The 25,729-nt window shown below is 43.1% G+C and overlaps 1 protein-coding gene across 1 annotated transcript; it reads right to left on the reverse strand.

Moving 5' to 3' along the window:
- Positions 1 to 241: 241 nt before the first annotated feature.
- ccdc80 (coiled-coil domain containing 80) lies at positions 242 to 25,330 on the reverse strand. Its single transcript, XM_081599056.1, has 10 exons — positions 23,951 to 25,330; positions 22,908 to 23,100; positions 21,974 to 22,419; positions 15,309 to 15,632; positions 13,221 to 13,377; positions 10,507 to 10,643; positions 8,343 to 8,494; positions 6,238 to 6,341; positions 3,374 to 3,457; positions 242 to 1,048 (listed from the first exon to the last, which is right to left on the reverse strand). Exons 1-10 carry the CDS (start codon positions 24,644 to 24,646, stop codon positions 726 to 728), a joined length of 2,616 nt encoding a protein of 871 aa, XP_081455182.1. The 5' UTR covers positions 24,647 to 25,330; the 3' UTR covers positions 242 to 725.
- Positions 25,331 to 25,729: the final 399 nt, after the last annotated feature.

Here is a 25,729-nt window from a genome sequence, read left to right on the forward strand (position 1 = left end):
TTTCACTGCCGGTGGATAATGAAGCTCTCTTTCCAGCTTCATGCAGCTTCCTCAACAAGGTCGTCTGGTTTTGTCTTGAGGTTGATTCACACCTCTCGACATGTTTACATTAAATTTATTTTCTTAATTCCAATTTGTGCAATTATGTGGTGAACGCACACACAGTAATGGTGAATACCAGATAATCCTTGTGTGTGAGTGAAAACATGTTTTCTAAAAGTCATTCAGTTTACTGCACCAGTAGTAAAAACATTTTTATTCATCATATTTGCTGGCATAATATAAATAGGAACATTGTAGAGCAACGCAGACTTTACAGAAGGAAAATAATGTAACAGATTTGAACAAAGGTCAAAGGTAATTGCACTTTAGATGCCACAGATTTCCAATAAATACATATTCAAGCTCATTATCTACAAAAAAAAAAAAAAAAGATTTGTCCTGAAAATGTAAATTCGACAAAGCAAGTAAAGGTGGTAGGTGGTTATACACGCTTGATGCTGGAAAGTGACAAATACAAAAACAACCTCCAACCTGTGACTGAATAAAAGCCCACGACCTGCTGTACATGATTGAAGTGAGTACATGAAGGGAGCTCAGGAGTTTCCTTTAAGTGCTACAAAATATTTCAAAAGACTACATCCCTGACTACAGTGTGGAGGATGGCTATAAAACTTCATGACAGGATATCAGAGAACCAGTTAACAAGACTGTCGTTAATGGGCTTAATATCCGTAACCCTGGTGATAGCCTTCCTGGTAACCGTGTTCATAGCCGTGTTGATGGTAGCCGTATCCGCCGTACTCGTCCTCCGGGCAGCGCATGCCGAGCGACTGCTGGATGGCCATCTCCTGCCTGCGAAGCTGCATGGAGTCCACCAGGTCGTAGATGATAGCCATGGACCACATGGGCGAGGGGTACCAGGACTTCACGTTGCCGTCTTTCCCCACAAGCAGCATGGAGAAGTACTCCGGGCTGATTTGGAAGTAGTTCCTCATGTCCTTCACCAGGGTGGCGGAGAGCCCTTCACGCTCCACTGTGGCGCTGCCTGGGCAGAGGAAACACCCAAAGAAGAATTTGACGATATCTAGAGGAGGGTTTCTTTCAACAGAGCAGAGTCCAAAGACATTATTATCTTTAGACTTAGACTTTTTAGACTTCTAGACTTCATTCTCCCCAAGGAGAAATTCTTTTCCACAAACCCCTGCACTCCCAACGCTAAGTAGACAATAACATAAGGTATGAAATGAAACATAACATAAAATCACCACACGGCTCATTCTTTAGGGTGGCTATGACTGCGGGCATCAGGCGTTTCCCTTTGAGATTTTACAGACTCCTTTGACATTTGCTGGACCTTCAACTTATCCAGGACTCCAGCAGGCAAAATTCTGACTTTAGTATTTAAAGAAAATGGTCTCTCTAAAATTGCATTTCACTTTATCAAGGCCAGAGGACCGCAAAGAGCTTCACACTACATTCACACACTGATGGTGGCAAGCTACTGGATAGTAGCCACAGCCTCCCTGGTGCAGTCTGACTGAAACGAGTTTTCCAAACCAACGGTGCCTCTGAAAATGGAAAACCAAGGTTACTACTCAATTGGCACCGCCAGCAAGGGATGCTGCTTACGACACATTGTACTACGTATGTTGCATGTGTTTTGGGATGAAGAGTGTAAAGTTTAGTGTACTATTGTAGTAAATTGCTACTCAATTAGCGCCACCGGAAAGGCGAGTGAGGTGTCTCACAGTACATGTGACTTTTTCATCATCATCAATCATGGACTATAACCTGGAATCAATTAAAGCTGAGGAAGCAGTTTAGTAGAAGCAAGACATACTGCCACCCGCAGGTGGGAGTTAGCATCATCTAAACCCAGGGTTTTTCACCATCTTGGAAAATGTATAATAAACTCACAAGTACGCATTAGTGCGAAAAAGTGAGTCGGTTTGTTGATTTTGCGTCAATTTGCGTGATCATGGAATCGCAAAAAACAGGAGAGACTGACTAACATAATTTGGCTCTTTATTGACAAAAACTGCTTTGGTTTGATTGATGCAGTAATATTTAAGCAGACACCTGCCATCTCAAATTCTCTGCTATTTATGTGGCCCTCTGGAGCCTAGAGGGCCACATAAAAAGCTTTGAACGGCCTTCTTTGGCCCCCGGGCCGTGAGTTTGACACATGTTCTCAAAAGGTTTAAAAGCATTAGCAGCACTTTGTACCCTCTGAGTTTTGTTCCACTCATCTGTTCTGTGTTGGAGCACATCAGTGTGTGTGACTCATCCAGTGTGTGCTAACTGAGAGGAATGGTGTGGATCAAGTGTGGATCAAGTGTGGCCCGGTCAGGGCCGGTTTCTCCTCCAGACCATCTGGATTCAGTTTATCAGACACTACAGGCCCCACGCCCAGGTACTTTCACTAATTATCAATTTAAGTCAAAAACATTCTGTGGCAGAATCTGGTTCTGTGTTTGGTATTGTTATCATTTTCCTACTGTAAAACAGAGAGTCTCATATTTAACTTGAAAACCTTTTCCAGTTGTGTTGCCTTAAATCTGAAGTTTCTAATGAATCAACTGAGAGCTCCTGTACATAAAACACACTGCACTTTTCTAGAATTACTGCTCTCTCAATGTACTTTTGTGCTACATTTTACCCATTCTCTCTCTCTCTCTCTCTCTCTCTCTCTCTCTCTCTCTCTCTCTCTCTCTCTCTCTCTCTCTCTCTCTCTCTCTCTCTCTCAAAGAAAAAAAAAAATCTGGGAATGGCAGTCAGATCCAATGTCGTCCTTAATGTGGTGGGAGCTTCAATTAGACTGTCGTCAACTATTCCTTCCCATAAACTCTTTTAGAACTTCGGTGTTGTAGAGATGAATGTGAGACCAGCTAGCAAAGAGATGAAGCTCCATCCAAACTGAGCTCCAAGTTGTGGATCCTCTCACACAGAGAAAACTTTGAGCAAAAGTGGATGGACAAAAAAAGGACTCTTCCGTCTGCCATTTAAAGCCACTCTGGCAGATCTGCTGTAGCCCTGCAGCTTCTGTATGCAGTTGTTTAATGGTTTGGGTTCAAGTCCATTTAAGCATTTGAAGATCAATTTAAGAACAATTAAATCTATAAGCTTGGAAAAGCCTAAATCTGCTGTTTCAACGGCCCATTGAAGCATTTATTAAAAATTATTACAGAAATCTACTTTTATTTCTGCAAAATGATTTGCAACCGAGTGAGTTTCTGTCAAATAATGTGAATTTTCTTGTATCTTTATTAATTTCTGTGGATGATGATTGTACTTTGTCATATTCTCCAACAAAAAGCATGTGACGACCATGCTGTTATGAAAATGTCATACTAAACAATAAAGCTCTTACCATTGATGGGATAAAGTTCCAGGACTCCACCCATGTCCGGCAGCTCCGTACCGACCAGCTTCAGGACGGCGATGTGCCTCAGACCTGAAACATCGCAGTAAACACAGCACCAATAAACGCAACATAAGGAGGGAGGGAGAAGCTGCATCCAGCTGCGTCGTGTTCATCCGCCTTCCTGCTGATGCAAACCGATAGCTCCTGGAACGAACCCCGAAACGGCCGTTCTGTACGCGAAGGGAGGAGAACTCGGAGGTGGTCTGGAAAATCCTGCCAACAAATTGTTTCCTCTAAAGTGGGAGAGCCGCGAGAGAACGCTGGCTTCACTTGGTGAGCGCCAACGCTCCACAGCGGGATGAAACCTCCCAGGAGAGGTGGAGGTAGTCTGGAGGTGGGAAGGGGGAAGAGAACCGCTCCGGGTTCCAACATGGCCAAGATCAACACACGAGGAAGGAAAAAGTCCTGATGTGGCTGAGCAGGAAGCTGCTGATAACGCACCATGTGGGGTTTTTCTTTAATCACACATCATGTTTTTCAGTGATATTGCCATGAAGCAACAACACGCCGTCACTGTTTCATTCTTTTGGGTGACCAGCAAAGCCTAGAAGAAATGCTCTGAACTTTTAAGACAACCTTGAAGCAGATAATTCTGGGTTTTTCATTTAGACGTTATTGCATTACAGCAGTGAGTATCTACTGTAGGTAAACATGGAATTGTTCTTGAAATCTTGACGGACAGCTCAGACCAAGAGTCTGCAACGTTTACCGCCCAAACAGCCACTCACACCCCTCAGTGGTTTCTGTTGACCGTAAAAATGCGCCAATTGGAATCACCTTTTATTGCATTTCAAATATTGTCTAAAAAACTTAAAGGACCTACACTGAGAATGTGCCGATTTTTCTCCATCTCTGATTAATCAACTATTTGTCCAAATATTTGATAGATTAATCAATAACTAAAGTAAGCGTCACGTTGGGTCTGAAAGCTGGTTACAAGGTTACTGAGATCAGAACCAAAATCGACATGAAACACTTAAGAAAACTCCACACAAATAAACTGCATTTCACAGAAGATTCAGGATTTTTTCAGGCCTTTTTACCTTTATGCTTAATCAAATTATATCTAAGTACCAAAATAAATCTAGCAGTATAGAATGGCTCCTACAGTGGTGACGTTAACGGACCCTTTCAGACTCTTTGCCTCAATAAAAAACTGTTTTAGTCCAACTGACCCTTGGTTCCAAATATAACTATAGAAATTTCCCCCACAATAAATCCTTCAAGTTGTACAGGAGTTCTGTTTGGACTAAAAATAATCAGTACTAAAAGTAATAAAATAATCGATGTTCTGACTTCACTTATGTATCATAGAAATAATAAAAAGAAAAAGAGAAAGTTGAGGGTTAATGACACAACTCTTAAATTTTCATAAGAGTTGAAGCGACCAGGGTGTGAAACCCTGGATATCTGTTTTTACAGACAAGCGGAGCTGTCCAAGGGTCTGTCCGGTTTACATTCATCGGCCATATTTCTGTCAGACCCGTCAAAATTGTTCACGTTCGCAAAGTTTTGACATAAACGGCAGTAATAACTTTTAAACTGCAGTGGAAAGGTTGAGCAACGGGCGTCCTGCCAGAGGAAGGGAGAAAAAAAAAGACTTGTAAGCATTAGAGAAAAGAAGAGAACAGCTCAGTGCCAATTTCATCATCTGGGATCCTTGTGCAAGCGAATACGTTAACACACACGCACACATCCACCAGAAATATGGGCTTCATATCTGAGATTTACAACAAACAGAAAAAGTTTGTGTCATTCATTTTTCTCACATGAGGAATTTATTCGTACATTTATAAGAGTCCATAAGTCTTTGGCAGAGTGTGACCACACACATCGCTGGATGAGGTAAATCATACCAGGAAGCAAAAAAGCCTTTTTGATTAAATTTCACCATTTGGATTTAATAAATAACCTCATCCTTTTCATTTAAGTAGATAAATGAGCTTGCAAAACTTAAGACGTGTCCATAAATTTTAGCATTTTTAACAACTTATTGTTGCGTGCTACTAAGGAATGCAGTAAAGAAAAGACAGATTGAAGCATACCAACTGTTGTGATTATATCTGTAAATGTGAGTGTATTCATGGAAGAAAATAAAAGATAAATCTTTGTTTCCAGTTTGAATTTAATCTCGGCTTTGAACTTTCTCTTCCTGTGAAAGCACAGATCGTACATAGGAGCAGGAAACGCTAACAGCTAGCAAACGTGGCAGAAAGCTAAATAAAAATCTCTTTTTGTTGGTGTTGATTAACTGCCGTTCATTGGTTCATAGCTAGGAAACAAAATTATCTTTTTTATTATAGTTCCACACTTATTAAAGTCAGGAGAGAAATGCACTGCCTGACAAACACTCGTAATGTCGTGCACATTTTTCCTGACTTCTGACACGGTTGTGTAAGTAGACCTATGGAGCTAAATTAGGGCCATAAAGTTTGTTCGAAAGAAAGAAGAAATTAAAACTGAAAAAAAAAAAAGATTTGAAATTGAAAGATAATCTTGAAATTGAAAAGTTTTGAAAGTTTTGAAACTGAATAAAAGTGTTCTGAAACAGAAAAAAATGTAACTGAAAATACAGATTTGAATGTTTAAAAAAAAAAATTCAAAACTACTTTTCAGATTCACGGTTTTTTCCCCCCCAGCTTCAATTTATTTTTTCCCTTTGAACAAACTTCATGGCCCCTATTTAGAGGCTCTGATTGTTTTTTTCCTCTTCCTGTTTTAACCATAAACTTGTGAGCTGACCTCAGAGCGCTGAGCGAACTGGTCAGACACTGCTTGCTGACGCGACAGGTTGCTTTCGGACGACTCACCCAGATTGCACGCCTGGCTGCTCAGGGCGTACAGCTGCTGCTGATAGGACCACTCCTCGTCGCTGGGGGCGGAGATGATGAACAGCCGACGCCTCCATCTGAACCTGCAATCAAGGGAAATTTCCGCCTGAATCTAAGTGGCACTTTGGTGCAGCAGTGAAAGCTCGGTGCCAAGACAAGCAGTTTATGCATGTACTCTGCATATTCCCATACAATTACTTCCAGAAGGGCGACAACCCCAAATTATGGTTGAGAACCTGCCACTTCACAGCAGTCGGGAAACCAAGATTCTCCACGGTTGCCATGGGAACAAAAGACGGCCTTTCTGCTTCAGACGTCTCGCGAAAATATGTGACAGCATTGATTTAGCCTCGACAAACTGCAGGGGTTTGTGCTACTTTTAATGGCTGCAGGACGCGTACAGACAGGCAGCTGCTGTCTGCCATGTTCTGACCAAAGCACCCATAAAATCTGGCCCCGCTTGTGGCTCAGAGAAAAAACAGGAGCTCACATTCAACTTCTTAGACCAACCGTCTTTGCGTCTTATCTGTGCGTCAGGATGATAAACTGTTGATGCAGCAACAGTCATAAATAAAGTTTTTATTATTGGTTGAAATCTCTTCTTCCGTTCTCCCACATAACTTTGGATAAAAACTATTAGCTATTAATAAATAAATCATAGTCAAATTATTGCTTTCATAAGAATAGCATGAACTCCTACTACTGCCCTTTGACCTCAGCTCAACGCACGGTTTGGAGTGGGTCAAGACATTTTTTATTCTTTATCTAGATCTAGATGTGATTGTGTGTGTGTGTGTGTGTGTGTGCGTGTGTGTGTGTGAGCGTGTGTATCATAGAAACAGAATGTTTTCTGTGTCAAACAAGAGCTTATGCATCCATCTAAGTCAGTATTAGCTTGACGTGTCTCTTCCCTCTTGGCTGTGGCGTCTCTTCATTTTCTTTTCCAATACTTGGAGTGATATCAAGAAAAATGTGATCTTTCGTGATGTCAGGGAAACAGATCAGTTCACGTTAATAGCTCTGTTTAAGTTTAGTTTACCATAGAAGTGTCTAAAATATGGGCCTCCAAACTTTGTCCACAAGATTTTCCATTCTTCTGGTTTTAGATGCTGCTCCAACACACCTGAATTGAACAACTGAATTTACCCCCACAGACTTCGATAGATGAACCGTCACCCTTAGAGATATCTGTGCATCACCTGGCTTCAATCTCTACATGGTCACTTGAGAGTTGTCTAAAATTTTCAGGCATCACCCTCTGACCAGAGGTAAGACACATGACTGTTCTACCCCTGTTTTGATTTCCTGTCCAGATTTTACACCCAGGCAGCTGACATTCTTGGACTTTGGCTGTTTATTTAAACATTTCCTCCATCAAATCTTTTAAATATAATCATCACAATACATGTTCTTTCTAGTTGGTAAATTCACAAAAGGAAAAACTTTCCAAGTTCTCTTCTGATTCTTAGCCGTGCATCAGAGAATTAACAACAAACAGAGCCAGAAATAAATTTGCCAAACTTATATCAGGTCATCAAACTAGTTTTATATCAAACAGATTGTTATTATTTGTTTTTGAGGCATATAGTCACATTTTATAGCACAATCAAGTAAATGTTACCTTCTGTTGTTATAAAAAGACTATATATCTCAAATATGACTTTATAATTTAACGGCATAAAATTAGGCCTCTGTCTCTTTAAGAACCTCCTGCTCTTTCTGAAACTCCGCCTTCAGGAAGTCATCACAACATGGCTCCTCTATTAACCCTTTAACAACGTTTTTACCAGAGTTGCACTGAGAAGTAGCTGCTATAATGAGCTCAGCAGATGCTCCACCAGGTGTTTGCTAATTAACAACAACCAGCATGATGTAAAGCTCAAAAAAGCAGATATTACAAAATACTGCCCTTTTACATTTAGGAGGTAATTACTTTTTCACGCTGTGGCATGTTGGTCAGGACAGACTTGGTTATGAGATGTTATTTCAAAACATCTTTTTTGTTTTCCGTCTAAGACGACTCAAAAACAGATGAAACCTGTAAAACGGTTATGCGGTGCGCTCTGCGCGTTGTTGAATCCCACCTGGACAGGAAGTTTTCCAGAGACCGGGGTTTGTCCTCTTTCTTACAGACGACTCCGTCTCTCTTCTGCTGCTCCATGTCCCGGATCCGGGAGGAGAAGGTGTCAATGTAGTCGAACACCGCCTTCATGGCGATGGGGACCTCATAGGACTGCTGCTTAAAAAAACAAACAGAAGACATACACAAAAATGAGAACGTTAGAAGTCAAATGAATGAAATAAAACATGTTTTCTAAGGCGGTTTGCAGTGAGCTTTGCCAGTGGCGCAACTACACATTATTCAGGTGGATGCGAAAACATAGATCGGCGCCCCCCCCCCCCCGACCGAGGGAAGGAACGTCAGGGTGAAGGAGCGAACGCTCACTCAGCAGCACTCAGCCCCCCCCCCGAGGCGAAGATACGTGAAGGGTAAAACTCGCTACATTTACCTCGGTATGTGCGCGCGAGGTGAAGGAGCGTAAAGCGCGCAACAGTGTACGGCAAAACATCATCGGCGCGCCGCCCCCTTCAGACGGGGTTTTGGCGCCCCCTCTGGTGCTGCGCCCCTATGCGTTGCATACCCTGCATACCCACTTTTTGCGCCTCTGAGCTTTGCCACCTTCCAAACATTACATCATCCCAGTAACTTCCAAACAGCCCAGTAACTTCTGGGAAGCAGCGAAAACACCGGAGATTTGGTGAACAACAACACGTGTGTAGAAAAATGCGAGCGACTCTCGCGCCTCCGCGGATGTGCTGAACTGGCGGCGCGGCCCGCTCTCCTTCGCACCTTTTTTCTGTCTCTCTCTCCGCCTCGCTCTGTCTCCCTCGCACGCCCACGGCCGTGTACGCTCACAGGCAGCCCTGTCTCTGCCTCTGTCAGCAGAGGATGCGAACACTGGCCTCTTTGATGGGTCTGTCCAAAAACAGCCAGCTGGTTTACTCTGGCACACACACACACAGCTGCTGAGCAAATGTCATGCTGTGTGAATTAAAACAGTGTGTGAGTGGAGCTACTGTGCCGGCAGTGTGAGGCCAGGTCACCTTCAAAGAAAAAAGCAGGGAAATGGAAGCCGATGGCAGATGAGAGGCGAACATGCGGACTAAGAGCGTTCACCAAGTTGTAACTTTTCCAAGTTACAACTTCAAACTTAAATGTGTCGATCATTCAGTCAAGTTTATTTGCTTAGCACGTTTTTATTCAGCGCAGCCGATCAGAGTGCTGCACATCATAACAACAATTTAAAAAACATCAGATAGTCAACAGCTGTGAAAGCCAACAAGACATTACATTTTCTCAAGAGCCATCGTTAAAATAATCAACACACATCAAATATGTTGGTCAATGTTGCATTTATTATGGTTCAAAAGCAAATCGGACCAGCTGGGGCTTCAGCCTTGATTCAAGGGAACTCGGTGTTTCAGCTGTTTGGCAGTTTTCTGGAAGTTTGTTCCAGATTTGAGGCGAGTAGAAGCTGATTGGTGTATTTAATAATGATTTTACATGAAAGACTATGGAGTATTAGGGCCAAGTTAAGGGGAAAAAGTCCTAATATTGTGAGAAAAACGTTGACAGTAAGTTGAAATAACGCGAGAGTAAAGTTGTAATAATGCAAAAAAATTGTAACACCAAAGTCATAATAATATGAAATTAAACTCTAATGACAAAACTCATAAAAAGTAGAAATAATGCAAAAATAAGCTCATAATACTAAGACCATAATGTCATAACATTGCGAGAGAAGTTGTACGATTTAATCATTCCAGTCCTTTCCTGTCAAGAAGCTCATTCATTCATTCATCAGATCAAAATTCACAGATGCCCCAAAGTACAAATGTCCATTTAAGAAAAAAAAAAACTAAATTCATAATAGAATTGGATTGTGTCAATCTGCTCCCAGGTTGTTTCCCATCATGTCATGTTGGAGTATCTATGCTAAAGAAAACATGAATATAGGAAACAGGGTTTTTTTGCGAAACCTTTAATGTATGTAAAGTTTACGTAGGTTATGATGTAAAATTAACAGGATTTATAATATTTTGTGATGGTTTTATCCTGAATATTCATGTTCTGATCTCCCCAAGTCATCCAGTAGTAATTCACTGAATTAAACAGAAAACATCCTCCATGATGTCACTGTGGAAACAACCTGCTGCTAGCGGGTTCCTAGCAGAGCGGGTTCTCACCTTGACTCTCATGTCGGTGTCGGTGAGGACCATGTAGAACTCATCGTACGTCATCCCAAACTCCTTCCTCAGCTCTGTGATCAGCTCCTGGTTGACCAGGTCCTCCTGACGAAGACCCTTCATGGGTTTGTCGTTCTCTGAAGAGCGGGATGACAGATTCTGTGAGCTTCCGGGGTTTCTTAGAGACACTTCACTGAATTTTATTGGAATTTAACGGGACGCAGCAACATACATTTGGGCAAAAATATGAATTTGAAGGTAAAAGATGCACACGAATCAAAATGATCTTCAAAGACAAGTCTGGAAGGTGTGGCATTCCTTTGTACCCATCTGGTCCAGTATTTTTCAAAGTGGAGGAGTTTTGGAAACTCATCGTTCCACTTTGTGTTGATCCACCACATGAAATCCCAATTAAACATAATCAAAGTTCGTGACAAACTGAAAATGCAAAAGTGGTGTCAATACTTTTCAGATTACAGTCAAAAGATGTAAAATAACTTGGCATTTCAACACATCCCAAAAACAGTACATTTCCCACTGCTGACTTTGAAACAAAGTTGCAGTAAAGGATGTATCCGCCTGGAGAGGCCAGATGGGAGGCCGCGGCGTAAATCACACGCTTACTCCACAGAGAGCGGCTTTCATTCTGTGGGATCTGTCTGGATTAGATGAAGAGGACTGCATCTGGCATGCTGCGGGCCGGCGAAGTAAAGTAAAGGCCTCTAATCAGCCGTCCCGTCCCAGATGTGCACATGAGTCGCAGACCACAGAACGGCGTGTTTTGATGAGTGGCTGAGCCGCTCTCTGTTCTTAGTGAGCAATCCCAACAGGAGTCCAGACTCTGTGGACCAAAGTCCAGAGGACACACACCTAAAGACCAGGCTGTGTGTGTCCAAAACACTACATGAGACAATTTTTCAGCAAGAAATGAGCTGCATTTCCAATTATTTCATAACGGCGTAATGTGACATTTAGAAAATAAACTCACAATGAAAACATCAAGAAGAACTCTTGTTTTTTTGATAAAAAGGTTTTGGCATTAGGTTGAGGTGGTTTGTTTTATCCACATCCAAATTGGTTTACTTAAAACTGCAATGGAAACACTTTTTTCGCATCATATGAGTCACGTGATCCACAACATCCAGGAAGACGACAGGAAGTATTTGGAAGATCATGATGAAGTGGGATGCTTTTCATGACTTAACATGTGAAAAATATGCAGGTTTTCCAAACAAACAAAATATAAGTTGAGTAATGCTGTTGGATGCAGATAATGTTAGCCAACTGGCTTTGTTCCACTGGTCATACACTTAAGCAAAATGGAATTACGAAAATAAATTAGCTTAATGGAGACATGCCAATGAAAAATACCTCAAGTTATTCAATAAAACGTTTTTGTGTTTCAATCAATCATTGTGTTTTGTTTTGAAGTGGTTTTTCAGCCGCATCAAAATTTGTGTAGTTTGTATAACTGTAGTAGAAACACTTTTTTCGCATCACACCAGTCACATGATCAACAATCACAAGTTACTACTGGCGGAAAACATGAAGAGGACAGCAGGAAGTGGTAGGAGGATGACGGCACAACATGTTTTTTCATGGCTTATTGAATGAACAGACATATACATGCTTGATTTTAATGGGGTTTCTTATTTAATGGAAACATAAAAATTTGCTTTTTTTTACATTAGTGGAATATTGACAAAGGTTTGTGCACATTTGTAATGGGAAAGCAGCTAAAGGAGCTCGTTCTAAGTCAATAAAAAGTTACAGTTCAACTGGCAGATTATTTTACACATAACCTGGGAACGATGCCTTGTCATGAGTGAGTTAATCTGCCCGTGGAACAAGTACTTTTTAAGAATTAATAAGAAATTATTGGCTTAAAACTAGCTCCTATATCTTGTTGAAAAATTATTTGAGTTAGTTTCATCTTATTTCAAGTGTATTACGATGTTTGTACTGAAAACTAGAAACATGAGGCCTCAGGAGATATTAGATCACCAAGACTTGTGTCTGGTTTTTATCCTGACGTTTTAAAAACAACATTAAAAGGTGATTTTTTTTTTTTCCTTTCCAAAAATAGCCGCGTGAATAGATGTAAGTCTTGAGAACACGGCTGTTCCAAAACAACGCGGGGAGACTCCGGGCTGGAAGAGGAAGGAGGGAAGTGCGGCTAAGCTGAATCAGTGGTGGGGGCGGAGGATGACGCGAGCGCATTCCATCTGGATGAAAACCTCGCCGACACGAGGAGAGACAGACTCGTAAAGCGGCTTCGCTCCTCGTGAAACAAACGCAGAGCGACCAACTCCGAGGGTTTGGGACGTCTGGGGTTTCCCAAGCTCCAGTGACACAGCACATCCCTCCAAACCAGCCTTCATCGGTTTTCCACCTCAAAACAAAGTTTTGATAGTTTATAGGACGGTTAGAGTCACGCCGCTGTAAGGATTTCTGGGAAAGCTGGCTGGTTCGCACCACAGCACCAGACACCTGCTGTTTGGGTGTGATTGGATCACTGATGCCTGGCTCGGCTCACTTCTAACTTCTGGACTCGACGCAGTTACATCAAGGCAATACCGGAACTTCAGAAACCCGTCCACCAAAGTCTCACACTGTTAGTTAAAGTTCATGAAGTAACATAGAAGCTGTGTGACTTGCTGTTAAATTTGCTCCAAACTCTAATTACAACCAGGATCCCATTTAGAGGAGCTCACCTATCTGATAGTGGTCGATCTTCATGGTGGAGTTGGTCAGGGAGCCAAAGATGGTGATGATGGAAACTTTCCTGATGGCCATCTCACACACCGACTCCAGGTACTCGTCCCTCTGCTGGACATACATTCTGTTCTCCTCACTGGGGGAGGTGATCAGCTGGAGGGAGGGAGGAAGGGATTAGGTTAGGGTAACAAATAAGTGCCATAAAACACACATGCAGCCTGTGCTGCAGAGGAGATGTTTACATTAACCTGCATGAAGTGGGAGAACGTTTTCCCACCCTGCTGAGAGCAGCACTGCGATAAGGAATCCGTACCGGCTACCAAACGGAGACATGAAGTCTGCTAACACTCTGCTGTGCAGCCCGGGCTGCAGGAGGAGAATTTATGGACAAACTTTGGAGCAATTGTGAAGCTTTAGAACTTCAGAAGTACAAAGGAGTGGATAATCTAAACCCCATGGCGCCCAGAGGTGTTTCCTGCTTCCCCTCATTCAGTAAAACGTAAATACACTGTAAAAACAAATATTTGCATATTCAACAGTGGAAAACAGTAAAATTGTGGCAGGTAAAATCTGTGAACTATAAAATGATTTAAAAACAAAACTGAAGTCGGCAGAAAATAGTGACCAGGTCTGAAATCCGGGTGTGGTGATGGACACAGAACTGAACCTTCAGAGAAATATAAAGGCAGTCACAAAGTCAGCCTTCTGTCACCTGAAAAACATTTCTAGGATTAAAGGACTGATGTCCGAGCAAGAGCTAGAGAAACTCATCCATTTGTTTATGTTTAGTCGCACTGATTACTGCAACAACGTCTCCTCAGGTCTGACTGAAAACATTAATCCTCCTTAACGGTTTTTACAGTTGTTGGCAGTATGTTGTGCTTATGATGTTCTTATGTTTTCATGATGTAAAGCACTTTGAACTGCCTTGCTGCTGAAATGTGCTAAACAGATATACTTGATTGATTGATTGATTGATTGATTGATTGATTGATTGATTGATTGATTGATTGATTGATTGATTGATTGATTGATTGATTGATTGATTGATTGATGTGAATTGCTGGAGAAAACAGTGCATTTTACATTTGTTCATTTTTGGGAAAAACATTGTTTGTTTGTTTGTTTGTTTTTTTCTGCAGTTAAAGCACTTTATTTTACAGTGAAACACTGACTCCAGCATCATTTTTAACTATAATATCAACAAACAGTAATCTTGTTGTTGCCCAACCCAAATAAATCGTCAATCTTAAATTATTATAACACAAATCATACATCACCTCTAAGTCACTTTCTCAACCTGACTTGCTCTCATACCGCTCCGCTCCGCTCATCACTCTGGCGCTTTCATAAAATACAAAAAGATGACAAAGAGGCTTCTACGTCCCATCTTGAAGTGTTTTGAGAAAAGAACTGCTAAGGATGTTTCCCAACTCTTTATTGAATTTCTTTAAACGGAGGCTGATGTGTTGCGTTTTGCAATCTTACTATACATCTGTTGTTACTTTTGTCTAATGTTAAAACTTGCAGTAAATGCTTATTTTACCAGATCAGCACACTTAAAAGGACAGTACTGTGTATTTTCCAGCCATGTTGTCCCTTTGTATAATTAAACAATCGCATATTGCAATACACCCATGAGCTTGTGTGTTATATCATTTTTCCACTCAGGATGAAAGGACAGCTCAGATATAACAACTCAGACTCCAAATGGCCGTCATGCCCATCCATGGTCAGTGTCTGTTTCTGCTAGAGGCCACTTCTTCAGCCGTCACTTACTGACTCAACACAGGTACTTTATCACATGGCTACTCGTGGTTATAAAATTAATTTTGGAAGTGAATTTAAGCTTATTTTGTTTTCTCTTGGCAAACAGGACAACAGCAGTGGGTGTTAACTGTGATAAACGACTCGATAAACCAAACAGAGAAGCCCCAAAGAAGTTGGGAAAAGATACATGCAAGGTACCAATATGTTGATGGACATAGAGTAATATCTATGTGCAATATGTTCCCCTGTCATTAGGGCCTGGAGGGGAGGTAATGTACTATTACTGGACTGTAAATGTTGTGTCATGCTCTCACCAGCAGCCGCCTCCTGTTCTCAAAGTAGTCCAGGAAGGAGGCCAGGGCGCCCTTGGGAGGGGGCGTTGGCTTCTTTGTGGGTTTTGGGTAGTCCTGCCTTTCTGGGTACTTTGTCGGCTTCCTTACACTTTTCCTCTTCTCCTCTTTCCGGGGTTTCTCTCCTCTCCTGTCAGGTTTCTTGATGCCATTCTTTCTCTTCTTCTTATCGTGCTTACTTTTGACTTTTTTGGTCGGACTGGCATCCGGGACAGATTCCGTCTCCTCTGGGCCACTCGGAATCGGCTGGCTGGGTTCATAGTTGTCCTCGTAGTCTTTAGGTGGCACCTGTAGGCGGAATCATGCTGTTACCATGACGATAGCCATAAAGATAACTTACACAGTTTGAGGTTGGAAAAATCAAAAGCCTGCCCAGAACTTGAGCAAACCATGGATAGTGACAGTAGCCAAGGTAGCGGATCAATTAGATCTGAACACATTCTATTTATTCACATTAGCTTAACGGTCTGAATATGTCCTCGGTCACTTTAAGAGGTTGCCTACGGTCAGTAGGTGACCCAGTGGAAGCAGCTGAGGAAATTAAGATCAGTTGACAAATCGTAATCCAATCAGGCATCTGTGGGACACTCTGGTCAAACAAGTTGAATACAACTTACAATACTTAAAGGATCTGCTCCAAAACCACCTTCAGGGGTTTAGTGGAGGTTATACATCAACAGGTCAGAGTTGTTTTGCTAGTATAAGCTGCACCAACTCACTAGTAAGCAGATGGTTGTAATATTATGCTCAATTGGTTGCTGAAAAGCGGCATATAAATTTGCAGCAGACTGCCTTGTTCCATGGAAAGAGCCATTTTTGGCTCTTTGGGCTCAAATTCTTCCCATAAAACACAAAATGGCGTCTTTGAATCAAGAAAGAGAGTCTTTTTGTATATATGCCTAGTTAGAAAAAACCCACAACCAATTAAAACAATCGCATACTGCAATAAATCCATGCACTTGTGTGTTGTATCACTTTTCCACTCAGGATGAAAGAACAGCTCAGATATAACAGCTCAGACTCCAAATGGCCGTCATGCCCATCCCATGGTCAGTGGATGCTAACGTCCGTTTTTGCTAGAGGCCACTTCTTCAGCCGTCACTTACTGACTCAACACAAGAACTTAATCGCATGGCTACTCGTGGTTATAAAATTAATTTTGGAAGTGAAATAATATACATTATTTATATATTATTATATATGAATAATATTGTCAGGAATGGTGTGGTTGGTGGTGAGGAGAGAACGCTGAGACCCAGGTAAGATGAAGATGATGGTGATTTATTTGAAGATAGTGGCTCAGACAGTCCAGGACAGGCAGCACAGCAGAGACAAGCGCACAGCTAAATGCCGGTAGCAACTGACTTACAGGACAAGAAATGAGAGCCAACGCAAACCAGGACTTAGCAGTTCCACTGGAGAGCATAGAGAGTAGACGAACACAGACGCTAGACAATATACAGCTTTAGACAAGGACCCGACGAAGAACACGGACAACAGGTGAGACCAGGGGTGAAAGTAGTTTTAAATTCTTGGGGGTACTATGACAAAAAAAAAAAAAAAATATATATATATTATATATATATATATATATATATATATATATATATATATATATATATATATATATATATATATATATATATATATATATATATATATATATATATATATATATATATATATATATATATATATATATATATATATACACTGTATAGCTCAATAGGTAAGTCACCAGTCTTCCACCCGGGAGACCCGGGTTCGAGGCCAGGCTGGGGGCTGGGGCAAAAAGTTACAACGGTGACATTGAGCTGTCAGTGTGGGTCCTTAGGCAAGACCCTTGGAGCTATATAGCCTACCTCATACCATGAGAGACACAAATAAGCATGACATGCCGGCTCAGACGTCGCCCGGTCAAACAAGGTCTGCGTCAGGTGCTGGGGGACCAGAGCACCCTGATGAAAAGTGGGCTACTGGAACAAGACGGAAATGGGCGAGAGATGAAAACATGGATCTGTTGGAATGCTACTACTCAAGTAATCCTAGTCAGAGGGGCTACATGCAAAGACTGTGGGAGGAATGGTTAGCTCGACATCCCCAGTCAACACTAACTGCCAAACAACTAGTAGCTCAGTGTTCCAACATCCGCAAACGGCAACTGCTGTCACAACTTGAGATTGACGAGGTACGACACAAGTGCTACGGGAAGGAGCCAGGATGCCAGGTCAGAAGGGAGTCAACTACAACTCCCCGCCCAGAGACTGGGTATGTAGCCCCAGTAATGAACCAACCATCTGAGCTGAACGAGGCAGCAACTGACCTGAGAGAGAGAATCATGGCCCGAATGGACACCAGACAACCCCGACGCCAATTACAACGGCTGAGTGAAGTACCATCAGAAAGTCTCATTGAAGATGTGAATTCGGCATTGAGAACGATCCCTACCAACACCATAACAGAAACCAATGAGCTGATATACAACTCAGCATCAGTGATCCTTGAGATGCTTGGTTATAAGAGCAACCATGAGACCCAATACCCACCATGGAAAAGACGGTTAGAGGCTAAGATCAAGATAACAAGGAGGGAAGTGAGTCAACTGTCAGAGCTCCAAAGGGGTGCAATGAAAAGATCAGTACCCAAGAAGTACAGCCAGATGCCCATACCTGAAGCACTCGAAACTATATAAACTCACTGCCCTCCATGAGCGACTGGCAGCTCAACTGAACCAGCTGCTACAAAATGGGACTCACCCTGAATGGTTAACTGAAGGGCGCACAATCCTGATACAGAAGGAACCCTCGAAGGGTTCAGTCCCATCCAACTATCGGCCAATAACCTGTCTCTCTACAACATGGAAGCTCATGTCAGGCATCATAGCGGCTAAGATAAGCGGGCACATGGATACATACATGAGCAAGGCACAGAAGAGCATAGGCATAAATAGCAGAGGAGCCAAACACCAACTCCTTGTAGACCACACAGTCGCCCGAGACTGCAATACCCGACACACCAACCTGTGTACCGCTTGGATTGATTACAAGAAAGCCTATGACTCAATGCCACACACTTGGATCATTGAATGCTTAGAGATGTACAACATCAATAGGACTCTAAGAGCCTTCATTGCAAACTCGATGGGGCTGTGGAAAACCACCCTTGAAGCCAACTGCAAACCACTTGCACAAGTGTCCATCAAATGTGGCATATACCAAGGAGATGCTCTGTCCCCACTGCTGTTCTGCATAGGCCTGAACCCTCTCAGCCAAATCATCAACAAGACTGGCTACGGATACCGACTCAAGAATGGGGCCACGATCAGTCACCTCCTCTACATGGATGACATCAAGCTGTACGCCAAGAGCGAGCGAGACATCGACTCACTGATCCACACCACCAGGATCTACAGCACTGACATTGGGATGTCATTCGGACTAGAGAAGTGTGGTCGGATGGTTACAAAGAGAGGGAAGGTCGCCCACACAGAAGGGGTCTCACTCCCAGAAGGAACAATAGCAGACATAGAGCACAGCTACAAGTACCTGGGAATACCACAAGCAAATGGCAACCTCGATGAGGTCACAAGGAAAGGAGCCACAGCCAAATACCTCCAACGAATAAGGCAAGTCCTGAGAAGCCAGCTCAATGGCAAGAACAAGATCCGTGCAATAAACAGCTATGCCTTACCAGTAATCAGATACCCTGCAGGAATAATTAGCTGGCCAATGGAAGAGATGAAGGCCACGGATGTTAAGACTAGGAAGCTACTAACCATGCATGGAGGGTTCCACCCCAAATCCAGCACCCTGAGACTGTACACGAGCCGTAAGGAAGGAGGCAGAGGACTAGTGAGTGTGAGAGCCACTGTCCAGGATGAAACATCCAAGATCCATAAATACATCAAGGACAAAGCCTCAACGGACGATGTGCTCAGCGAATGTCTCAGGCAATGGGGAACAGAAGACAAGGTGCTGGAAGTACCATCATGGGAGGACAAGCCCCTACATGGGATGTACCACCGACAAATAACTGAGGTGGCTGATGTCAGGAAAACCTACCAATGGCTGGAGAAAGCTGGACTCAAGGACAGCACAGAGGCTCTCATCCTGGCCGCCCAGGAACAGGCCCTAAACACCAGAGCAATAGAGGCTCAGATCTACCACACCAGAGAAGACCCAAGGTGTAGGTTGTGCAAGGAGGCCCCTGAGACAGTCCAGCACATAATAGCAGGGTGCAAGATGCTGGCAGGGAAAGCATACATGGAACGACATAACCAAGTGGCGGGCATAGTGTACAGGAACATCTGTGCAGAATATGGACTGGAAGCCCCGAGATCAAAGTGGGGAACACCCCCAAAAGTGGTGGAGAATGACCGAGCTAAGATCCTGTGGGACTTCCAGATCCAGACAGACAAGATGGTAATGGCGAACCAACCGGACATTGTGGTGGTGGATAAAGAACAGAGGAAAGCCGTTGTGGTGGATGTAGCAATACCAAGTGACTACAACATCAGGAAAAAGGAGCATGAGAAATTGGAGAAGTACCAGGGCCTCAGGGAGGAACTGGAAAAGACCTGGAAGGTGAAGACCACAGTGGTGCCTGTGGTCATTGGGGCCCTCGGGGCAGTCACCCCCAAACTGGAGCAGTGGCTCAAACAGATCCCAGGAACAACATCAGACATCTCAGTCCAGAAATGTGCAGTTCTAGGCACAGCCAAGATACTGCGCAGAACCCTCAAGCTCCCAGGCCTCTGGTAGAGGACCCGAGCTCAGAGGATGAAACAGACCACCCGCGGAGGGTGAGAAGGGAATTTTTTTTATTTATATATATATATATATATATATATATATATATATATATATATATATATAGGAAAAAATTCATCATTCTGTGCTGATGAATTTTTTTGCGAAGCGATAAAAGCTGGTAGCTCTTGAATTGCTACAAAATAAAGCTGTATTTCCTTCAGCCCACTGGCTGCAATGTTGACACCTTGAGATGCCATGAGATCTAAATCCTGAACATCATGGCATGAAGTGCATCCCAGTTTTCCATGTCTGGCATATAACCATTAATTTTAGTTTTTAAACTGGTTCTATTGATCCTGTGTCCAGACAGAAGGATAATCAGTAGCCCAGCATCATGACCTGTTTGTTCTGAAGATCCTGCAGCTCCTCATCCTGACTCTCACACTGACAGGAGGAACCACAGAGTTCTGTTAGGTTAAAGCTCATCTTCTAAAGTTGGGATATTTTTCCTCCAACAGGATTCAGAGGAATCACCTCAAACCAGATGTTGGACTGGATTTTATTTCAATGTCATTTGTGAATTTTAGCTTCTCATTTTCAACAGTGGAGCTATAAAGGTTGAAAAAGGTTATTTTGGAGAAAATCTCATCAACATCAATATTTCCATTAAATAAGAGGCAAAAAACACAATTGTTTGATAAAGGAAAAGCCTCTCAGACTCTGAGCTCAAAGCACCAAACTATTTTTATATCAGACAATTAATTTAATTTCACATAATTATCGCGGTAGAAGCCATTTGTTTGTTAAATACTTAATGAGACATATTTACTGTGTTTGATGTTTGTTGTAAATGACGTATACTCAAAGAACGAGGTAATTAGTCCAAGTTTGTTGTTTATTGAACGTTAAGAAACTACAGCGGCTGTGATGCACCAATGCAAAAGTAAAACAACCTGAACAGATGATCAACTCTAAATCACCTTTTTACTCTCCGTCTCTCTCTGTCACTTAAGCACACCCGTTGCCATGGCAACCTCCTGCGCTCCACATGCCGACCAGAGATTATGTTAAAAACATAACAATCAGTCCGTTACAATATTAGGTTTGCAGGCTTGATATTTGTTTTGCGATTATTAATAAGCCTCTCATGAACACAGCGGTGGTTGATTAGTTCATTTTAAACTCCTGCTCTGCTCGTTATTTTGGTAATGGAACCGAAACGCACAGAACACCTTGTTGAAACAATAATCACTGAGATTATTATTGTTGTTGGGTAATTATTTTGAGTACGTTATGTTTGTTTTGTTGTTCTTTAATAAAATTACGAACGTTTTGATAAGGAGACAGAAGAGGAAGTGCTGCTCTGAGCCTCCTGGCTGCGTTCAGTTTGTCACCTAATGCCGAGATCGACTCAAAACCTTCCGCTATCGACATGTTGCCCCCCTGCTCTAGCAAAACACGAACAGTTCAGAAACAATATGAAATGAGGAAAAAAAGCTATTTATTAACTGATTAAGTCGTGTTTTAGATTATTCTTGAACAACTAATCAGTCACGGTTGATTAGTGGGTGAACTCAAGGCTGCACGGTGAATCCATTGATCTTTTTACAGCAGAGAGCCGCTCCTCTCTTGAGGGTACTGCGTACCCCCGCTAAATCTTTTAGGGGTACGCAGTACCCTGCCGTACCCCCGCTAAATCTTTTAGGGGTACGCAGTACCCTGCCGTACCCCCGCTAAATCTTTTAGGGGTACGCAGTACCCTGCCGTACCCCCTTACTTTCACTCCTGCTTTCACCCGAAGAGCGGGGAAAGGACGTGGAACCGTTAAACTGTTACCAACGGTTAGCTATGCTATGTTGCTAACTGTTGTAGCTTTACCTTCTCCGCCTCGTTCTTCTTGGCGGACTTCGTCTTGGTGGGTTTGTGTGAAACAGGCACCAGCTTGTGGCCGTGAGAGTCTCTGCTGTCCTTGTCGGTGCGGTTGTCTCCGGTCGGGGTGGTTTTAGCCGGGTACCTCTCGCCGTGGTTGTCATCGTAAGGATCAGCTGTTGTTCTGGAAGGCGGGAGCAACACGGCTGTAGTCTGGGCTCGGGTCGGTCTCTGGGTGGTGGTGGGTCTTCTCGTGGTGGTGGTGGTGGTGGTGGTTCTCCTGGTTGTAGTGGTGGTAGGTTTGGTGGTGGTTGTGGGTCTGGTTGTGGTTGGTGTTGGTGTTGGTGCTGTCGTCGGCCGTGTGGTGGTGGTGGTCGTAGCAGCTGTGGTTGAGGCCTGTGTGGGCTTTCTAGGGAACTTCTTCATTGGTTTTCTCTGTACCGGAGGAGCAGGAGCTATTCGACAGACAAACCGAGATAACCTTTAACTTTAGGAAAGTATTCTTACAAGTATTATATTAATACAAAATATTGTATTAAAATATCTACCCAATTATGATCATGTAAAAAAAAAAGTCTTTGAGTGTTTTGAAAATGTATTTAAAACAGAAAAAAATAATCAATTTACACAAATATTCACAAACTTTGCAACACGTTGTTGGTGAAGCTCAAAATGAAGCTCTTTCCACTGATCTTCGTTTCTACACCTTAGAGCAGGTATGGACCTTTTACAAAAATAGAGTTTTTTTCTTTAAAATGTTACCATGAAATGACAATATGGTATGAAATGTGAAAAGAGCAAGCTCCTCCAATGTGAATCAGACTGTTGATATGGTCATGTTTAGGCAAGAAGCCCCCACATCTGGTCACCCAATAATTCTTTTGGATTGGCTTGTGAAAGCTTAACCTTGAAGACTAAGAAGTCTAAAAAAGTGTGGACTTGCCTGTCTGTGTGACATCTTCCACCTGACCCTCCACACCTGCTGCTTTACACTTCTGGACAAAGCCCTTCTGACGCAGCTTCTCCACCTTCCTCATGGGCGACTGGTCAATGACCTCATACATGGCCTCCAGTCTCACCGGGTAGGGGTACTTCTCCTCCACCTGCAGGGTTTTCTTCAGTAGCACCATTCCAAACTTACCTGGAGGTCAAACAAAAGTGGAATGAAGTAAAGAAGAAATGTGTGGCCCGCATTGATATTTCCCATTTACTCTTACCACCCTGAATATTCCTGACTACAACACAGAAACCACTTAGTAAGCAGTACACATGTGTTTAATTCTCATTGACCAGAAAATTGCATGAATTGTAAATGTGAAAATAAATTTGCAAAGTAAGGGAAACACCCCAATTAAAAAAAAAAAAAAGAAATCACGTTTTTTTGGTTAGGTGTTTTTTTTAGGTGTTTTTTCAAACTGCAATGGAAACACATATTTAGATGGAAAAATAATAACTAAATTTCTGACCAAAAAAATCCCTCTTCTAAACTAGAAAAGTCTTAAATTAGCTAGAAAAAACTCCATCTCAGAAATTTTCTAGAAAAAAAAAACGTGGAAATTTCTGACTTTCAAAAGCCGGAATTTGCTAGAAAAAAACCCTCCGAAATATTTAGATTAATCGAAAATGTTCGACTTTTGAATAACTTTTACTAAGTGTCCCAAGTTTTTGTGGAAACTTTCTGAGATTTATCTCAAATTTCTGAGGATTTATTTTTCTCGCACATCTTCGGCTTTTGGAGCTCAGAACTTTCCTTGCCTTTTCTAGAAAATGTTGTACAATAGTCACATAAAAAAATGTATATGAAATTCTGGGGGAAGTTTACTCCTCCCTTTTTTCAATGGCCATCGTCTAAAACATGCATTTGAACTCGGTGGTTGGTTGTAATGTGAAAATAATATGATAAAGTTCCAGGGATATCGATACTTTCGCCAGGTATTGCACACGTGTAAAGTCAACACTTCCATTTGCTGCATCGATCTTTCACACCTTACCCTTCTCCAGTTTGAGGAAGCTCATCAGCCTGGGGATGAGCGCCGTGTCCAGCGGCTCCTGCAGGATCTTCCCCTCGGCGGTGATCCTCCTCACCTTGCCCCCCATCTCGCCCTCCTGATGGAACATCACGATCTGGTGGACGTGCCTCTCGGCCAGCTCGCAGTAGACGTCCGTCTTCAGGAGAGACATCATTAGCCGGTAGTAGCCGTCGGACTCGTGGGGCGCTGAGATCACCAGAACCCGGTTCTTCCCCGCGAAGCTGGCCAGCAGGTTGGGTGACCCCGCACTGTTGGGCACCCTGGAGATCCTGGCCCTCGCTCCCGGAGTGCCCTCATCCTGCAGCATGTCCGACCGCTGCGGCAAGCCGACCTGCCCGGCGCCCCCTCTCCGTGGCCACAACCCCCCACCTCCCGCTCTTCTGTCCTTTGACGCCCCTGTCCTGACGGGAACTCGGGCCCCCTCATCTGACTGTACATTTCCGCCACCCGTTGAACTCTGTGAAGTGATCGCTGATCCAAATTCCGGGCGCAGTCGCCCGACGAAGCCCTCCTTGTCGGTTGCGCGCGGCTGGGCACGTCCGGTCTTTACGCGTCGGCGGAGTGGCATCCTCTTCAGAGGAGTTTGTTTGTCGGCTTCGATCCAGGTGATCAAATAAATCAGAGCCAAACTGACACAAACAAACGCCCTCATTGTGGATCCTTCAAGTAAAACAAACCCACCCAAAAGGGGAAAAAACAAAAAAAACCAAGAAGGGGTGGAAAAGATCCAGCAGCGGAGCCTCGGTGATGTTCTGTAGTTTCCTCACAGCATTTGGTGTCTTATTAACTCCAGATGAAGACAGACAAGAGGACAGGACGCGCAGTTGTTCAGAGGGATCGCTTTCAGAGCGCGCCCTCCGCTGCGGGAGGAAACCAAACCGCACGAAAACAGGCCGAACGGGCTGTGCGTAAAGTTTAAATCCACCAGTTCATCCCAGAAACACGCGGGGTCCCACTGATAACGGGAGAAGCGTCGCCGAAGAATTCATAGCCAAAGAAGAAAGCTGCTCAATCCGCCGAGAGAGAAGTTTTAGACGACGTCGATTAAATGCCGAACTTCTCCCTAATCCTCCGGCATCGTCTGTTTCCAGAGAGAGAGAAACTTCCTGATGAATGAAGGAGAGGAATAATTTCAGTTTGAGGCTTTGCAGAGAAAGAGAGAGAGACAGAGACGGACTGCACAGGAAAACTCGGCTCTCTTTCAAGGTCCTCCTCTGGCGGCTGGGAGCAGTGGAGCTTTGTCCACACAAACCTCAGCCTCCGGACTGTTGGCAGTGCGCAGTCAGGAGGAGCTGGCCCAGGACGCGCAGCTGCCACTTCACTCTGCAAACACACTCCTTTCTTCCCCCAAATGTAAAACAGAGGCGTCTTCCTGTACGGTTTAAAGGGGCAGTATTATGTAAAAATCAACTTTTTAAATATTTTTACATCATGTTATGCACTCATTACAAATCTACCTGCAGTGTTGCTTTGATTCTTTCTTGCATGTTAGGGAAATCCTTTAATCTCCATGGCAACCATTCAGTTGCCCAAAAACGTCTGGGTGGACCTAGCCCCGCCTTCAAGGACGAAGCTTCTCTGAGCTGCAGTGTTCAAGCTTTCACCTCACAGCACTCAGCTCCTTCAGACTAGCCAGCAGCAATCAGCAAACACCTCTGCAGAGATTGTTATAAGAGCTACTGCTCAGAGCAATGCTGGTAAAAACATTAAAGGGTTAATAGAGGAGCCATGTTGC

The sequence above is a fragment of the Poecilia reticulata genome, chromosome 2, assembly GCF_904066995.2.
Source record: "Poecilia reticulata chromosome 2, P_reticulata-male-v2, whole genome shotgun sequence".
NCBI lineage: Eukaryota > Metazoa > Chordata > Actinopteri > Cyprinodontiformes > Poeciliidae > Poecilia > Poecilia reticulata.